The sequence below is a fragment of the Protomyctophum bolini genome (genome assembly GCF_963924005.1).
Source record: "Protomyctophum bolini genome assembly, chromosome: 9".
Classification (NCBI taxonomy): Eukaryota; Metazoa; Chordata; class Actinopteri; order Myctophiformes; family Myctophidae; genus Protomyctophum; species Protomyctophum bolini.
Window position 1 is genome coordinate 8,933,728 of NC_137870.1, and position 6,357 is coordinate 8,940,084.

Below are 6,357 nucleotides of genomic sequence, written 5' to 3' on the forward strand. Positions count from 1 at the left end.
CGACTCACCCGAGTTTTCGTGTTGCACGGTATAAGACTACGTTGATTAGTATTGATTGCCATCACCTGGGAGGGTCAGTCCTGGAACTTTCTCGACTGTAAAGCCGTGTAAATGTTCAACAACACAGCCAGGCAAAAATAACACTGACAGCTATGAGGTGGCGAAAGCTTGACCTGCATAGCAACAATTGCTAAACTATTTGGATTGGCACTTCATGGACAATCACTTTTAGGGGTGGGATTTAGCGAAGGGCTTATATTATTGTAAACATGAAAATATATTATATCGATAAGAACGTGCACACAGTACAGACACATTGTTTCAACAAGTGGGTCTAGACAGATATGAAGAAAAGAGGAATGGAATGGAAATCAACCTGTTCTAACTGTCATATTTGTCAAATGTCTCCTGGCTGTCTCTGTATGTAACGGGGGAAACACACCTGTCCTCTGTGAATACACGCACACACACACAGCCAGTCCCTCCTTGAACACACATAAAATACACTCCAAGGGATTAGGCAAATAAGGGCAACTTACTCAAGTTACACACACACACACACACACACACACACACACACACACACACACACACACACAGTTATCGTACTGAGGGACGTGCTGTACTTACCCAGGAACATTCTGTTGACTTATTGCATTAATTTCCATAACCTCTCTATGCATCTCTGGCTCTCTCCAAGAGCTTTGAATGTACCACTGTGACAGATAGCGAATGGATGGCGTTCACATACACAGGCAGAACTGGAGGGCGACAACTAGAGATGCCGATAAATCTTGCCGCATCATCTCTGAATCTACGGCACGGACCATGGTTTTGATCAGAACGCCGATGTTCTGTCCTCATTTCTGACTTCCTCATGCATCTCGTTTGATCAGACTTATTATCGCTACGTAGTAATGGAAGATTCCACAGCCCGGTTTTGGGGGGAAATGGAAGGTAGGGCTTGTTTTTACACACACGCACGCACACACACACACACACACACACACACACACACACACACACACACACACACACACACACACACACACACCTTTACATAGATTGTGCATTACATTCACCCATTCACACACACATTCATGCAGCGATGCCGTTGGAAACCATGCAAGGCACCAACCTGCACATCGGGAGCAATTAGGGGTTCAGCGTCTTGCTCAAGCACACTTCGCCACCAACTGTGGGTGGAGGCCGCGGGATCGAACCGGGAACCTTGCGGTTCCATTCCAGGCCACTCTACCGCTGAGCCACTCCCTCCCACAGATATGGATGGTGCTGGGGTTGGACATGGACATGTTTTGACCCCCGGAAACTACATCAGCGACTCACCGCTCACCCCGACACATCTCTCTGTTTTTACTAACCACCGTTTCGGTGGTCACCTTATCACCTAAAACTGTAGTACGAATAGGCCTTAACAGGATTAACAGTCAGGATTTTACTGTGTGTAGGGGGAGGGGGGGAAGAAGAAAAGAGTTCTCCCTCAAAGCACCTGGAGCAGAAGTGTATATCACACACATACACGCACGCACACACACACACACACATGCACAGCAACATGCAGAAGGTAGTGTAATCTACCTGTGCCACGTCACCCATACACTGTAAAGCCCTGAGTGATATTTGAATACAAATGGACCCGAAGGGTTTCTCTTTATTTATTTATTTATTTTACAGTGCAGCTGAATAATCACCTGCCTTTCACATCCTGTTCCACACACACACACACACACACACACACACACACACACAACACAGACCACACACACACCTCCCTTAAGTAAATACCTAATGGAAGGCTAAGCTCTCTGCCTGAACCCAGGCAGGCACGTGACGTGCACACGCGCACACACACACACACACACACACACACACACACACACACACACACACACACACACACACACACACACACACACACACACACACAAAACAGAGCATGATGTTTCATAATTTGACCTGCTCATCTCATATACTTCCTGCTCTATTCACTCACTCTCTCCTGACGGGAACGGCAGCCGTGTTAAAGCGCCCGTGCACAAACCGAACACGATAATCTTTCACCCTCTTCTTCTTTACAACTTCTTTGTAAAAAAGCCTGTGATGTGACAATGAGTCGATACATCTGACTGCGTAGAGTAGACGACGTGTCTCCTGCTAGAGAAACAGGGCAGGATTTCTACACCAATGAACAGATCAGCTGATGTGCATCAAACAACCAGCCTGTCGTTCCGTGCCAGCTCAGCTGTGGCTTCAGAGAATGAGGAACCGACGGCTCGCTTTCACAGTCCGTTAAGATCCTACAGTCCCATGTGACCAAACAGGACCGTCAGCATAACGTGCAACAGGGAGAGGGGGGGGGGGGGGGGGGGGGGACAGGACAGACGAGTGGAATTAGATTTTGTCGCCGTCGGGCGTAAAACCTTGTATGTCCAAAAGGGTTAGTTTTAAACACATACACACACACACACACACTCTCGCACACGCACACACACACACACAACCTGTGTCCCCTAACATCACATTGCGACGTGTTTTGAGCTTGTAGCTGCTTGTAGATAGTAGAAGCTTGTAGATATTAACACACACAATCCGTGTCCCCTAAACATCACATCACAACGTGTTGTGAGCTTGTAGATGGGCTATTTTTTGGGCTAACTTTTCTGTGACACTGTGGTATGGCGTATGGCACTAACTGATTCCATGCAGTTACCAATTTTTCTACTTTCTCTAATTGTGTAGACTTCTTGTAAATTAAGAAAAGGACAAAAATGTGACTCTTAAGAGAGGGGTCCATTTGGTTTCATTTTACACTCAAGAGTTAAAGATCTAAGGGTCCATTTGGTTGCCAACTCTCCATCATTGAGCTGGGGGACCACCTGGAAACCCAGCAAGGACCACTGGTTGAACACCACTGTTATAGAGTGTTTGTTCCGTTAACAGGAGTCTTCTTGTCTCTCCGGCTTTTTATTAAACGGAAAACGCATTTTCAGGTTCGGGATGCCCATTGTATCCAATCAGGATAGAGAACTAAGCTGATACATTAAGCTGATAAATGGCTACTTTCTCCTAATTGGCTAAAATGTAGTCACCTACAGACAGTACCCGGAAATGTATTTTGTGTTTATTAAAGTTAATCACTTACCCTAGCTTTAATTATACTCTCATAACTGTATGTGTGTATTTTCATGTACGTATTTCTCTGTTCATTAATTAAATTGTATTGTTTTGTAGGACTATAGTATTACTATGCTACATCATGCTGCAGTGAAACGGCACTTCCCCGTTCTTCCAGTCTGTCACTCAGTCAAAGTGACAGACACAAGACAAGGCAACGTGGCAGCAGCAAAGACCAAACATTGCATCATACAGTACGTGGTGTCAGCATCTTATCTATACATGCACCATGTCTCTGTATTTCTGTAACTCCAGAACCGTTTGCCCCATTGACTTAAAATTCGACACATGCGTTCTACACCCCCCACAGAGAGTGCAGCGCATGCCCTGTGTCGAGTCGGTCGGACCCGCGGATGTCCAGAACCGCCACAAAAGACCTCTGCCCGGGCTCTGGACAGAGGCCCCTGCCCTGGCTCCATATGGTAAATGGTGCATTTATGAAGCTGGCCTGTTCTGACATCACAACAAGAACTCCTAGCCTGGGTTCCAGCCTGATTTGCTGCGTTCCGCGGACCCCTAGGTCACTTCTCAAATCAGTCTGGACAGAGGCTGGACAGAGGCCTCTGTCTGGACAGAGGCTGCCTGACACGCATTTCATAACGGCACCTGTTACGTAGCCACGTCGTTGCTGATACGTCATCAGCCAGCGCCACTCTTTCCATGCTTCTCACCGTTGACAAAAATAGCGCCGTTCGAGACGTGATAGTAAAAACCTACGGTATAAAGTAAACTATTCAGTAGTCCACTGTCAGATTCAGTAGTACAAAAACATGACGGCTGTGTGGGGAGAGTTTAGTGAATGATAAGGAGTCATCGCAGGACAACAGTGTGCATCGTTCTAAGTAGGACAGTACCTACAGTACCTGACGGACAAAGCTCTAGTTAGATCTAATTTAACGTTCAATGCAAGTTAAATTATTGTTAAACATCTTACAAGACGTCTACAATTAGACGATTAGAGAATGTAGAGGAATGTAGAGGAATTGTTAATTTGATCAACGTTTGCCTGTTATCTCTCCTAATGGTACCGACATCAATACAGCATGGCATTGTGGACAAAATGTTATCCAACGACAACACAATTTTGTTTTGGGTCCGACTCCGAGAGGCTAAATGTGCAAACTGGCAAAAAGAATGATCCTTGTGCCGTTCTTGTGTGCCACAAGAACGGCTACGCTAGTTTGCTTACATTATTCTAGGTTATGTTATGTAGGCACTTTCATTGGCATTTCAAAACCTGTGCCAGTGTTTTGGTCTGTTTATTTACACTCTCTAAAGCTGCAATCTGTAAAATGTACAACAACATAGCCCACCTGGTATTCAAACCTGCCAAACTACTCGTTCAAACAACTACTAGCATTCTATAGTGTTTTATATTGTACAGATATTCTACTGTTAGACGGTGGTCAGGTTCTTAATTAGCTTAAGTATGATCCTTGATGACTATTTCTATGTATTTTGATGTATTACCAATGCCATGTGTCGTTCTTGCTTACTTGCTTAAATTGTAATTTGATTCATTGTACCTGTACCAACCACTCAGGCAAGGCAAGGGAGGGGGGGGATATGAGCTCCAGGCAGTAGCCTACTAGCTTACTCTGACACCAGGGTAGGGGGGGGGGGATATGAGCTCCAGGCAGTACTAGCCTACTAGCTTACTCTGACAGCAGGGTCTCAAGGTGTCAACGGAAGAGACCCCCACTATAAACAGCTATAGTGTAGATTCTGTCTGAACACAAACATTAAATGCCATTGACAATGAATGGAGAATTTACGTCATATGTGTCTGAGCAAATGGGCTGCAGGGTACGTATGTCGACGCTGCCGATCATATGGTGCGTCTCCATGAAGAGGTCTAGTTCCTTACTTTGATCTTGTGGATGGACTTCTCCTCGTCCATGCTCTGTGTCCAGACCGTGATGCCGGACTTGTTGTAGGTCAGCGTCCATCCCTCCTCGCACAGACACTCCGCCTTGAAGCTGGCGAACGCCCGGTCGTCCGGGATAGTCACGCCGTCCGTCACGGACATATGGATCTGGAGATCTGTGGGGGAAAAAGCGGTGGAAAGTTCCCATGGATTAAAGTTCTCCCGGTCGGTCGCCACGCGCCACGCGACTGATTTCACCTCTTTTGGATTCCATAGAGCGTCGCAGTCCCGCCCCCCCTTTCAGTCCCGCCCGCTTTCATGACGACAAGCGGCCCGGAAGAGAATTTCCCCATTCATTTTCCCGATAGACGTTTCATAAAGTATTTATTTAAACTAAAGATCTATAAGCCTCGGACAAAGCCAAATCACTGGCTTTGTCCGAGGCTTACAGGTCGTTGAATAAATACTCTCTGAAACGTCTATGGGAAAAATGAATGGCACATTTCTAGGGATGTCCTGATACAATTTTTTCACTTCCGATAGCGATAGCGAATACCAGTGCCGTGATCTTGTGTTGTGTTTATAGCAGACTCCTCACTCACTCCTTCCTTACTTTAGCTTTGTAGCCTAGCATATATAGTATACTATTTTCTATTGATACTTTTACTTAAAAGTAAAACATTTGAGTAGGCTACTGTTTCCACCACTGATGAATGGATGATTGATTGATTGATTGATTGTTTTATTCCACAGAATGGGTAGCCTATACATTTCAAAACCAAAACTGCTACTTTGTGGACGAACCAGGATCAGAATTAGCACCAAGACTTGTTTACAACAAGGTCCACCTTTTTCAATTCATCAGAACATTTAAAGATTAATCATAATCATAATAAAGAAAGTTTATTTTTTTTAAATTATTTTACAGGGGCCAGTTCAATTAAAACTCACCAAACGGATGGATGAATGGATGGATGGATGGATGGATGGGTGGATGGATGGATGGATGGAGGGATGCAGACTGGATTCAAGCACCCAGTGCTGTCTGTCTGTCGGCCAGCCGGAGTCAGATCAGTAGTCCAGTCTTTCTCTTGTCGTCCTTTACAATCTTGGCTGTTTCAGTTCCTTCCAGCTGGAGCTGCTCGGTCAGTGCAGGCCAGGGGACGAATAACTTATCTCACTCCTAATTTAATTTTCCTATTTTTTGCATTGAAGAAGAAGAACAAGAAGAAGAAAAAGAAGAAGCCTTTTGTGAAAACCAACCAACCGACCCGGGTCGAGCGAGGAGCCGCGTC

General features: G+C 45.4%; 1 protein-coding gene across 1 annotated transcript in view; it reads right to left on the minus strand.

The window, feature by feature from the left end:
• Nucleotides 1–6,351, minus strand: part of stard10 (StAR related lipid transfer domain containing 10) — a 22,876-nt gene extending 16,525 nt beyond the window's left edge. Inside the window, exons 1-2 of the mRNA XM_080772609.1 lie at nt 6,014–6,351; nt 5,063–5,238 (exon numbers count right to left, since the gene is read on the minus strand). Coding sequence (XP_080628735.1) covers nt 5,063–5,224 — 162 coding nt within the window. The 5' untranslated portion in view covers nt 5,225–5,238; nt 6,014–6,351. The remainder of the gene's footprint in view (nt 1–5,062; nt 5,239–6,013) is intronic.
• Nucleotides 6,352–6,357: the final 6 nt, after the last annotated feature.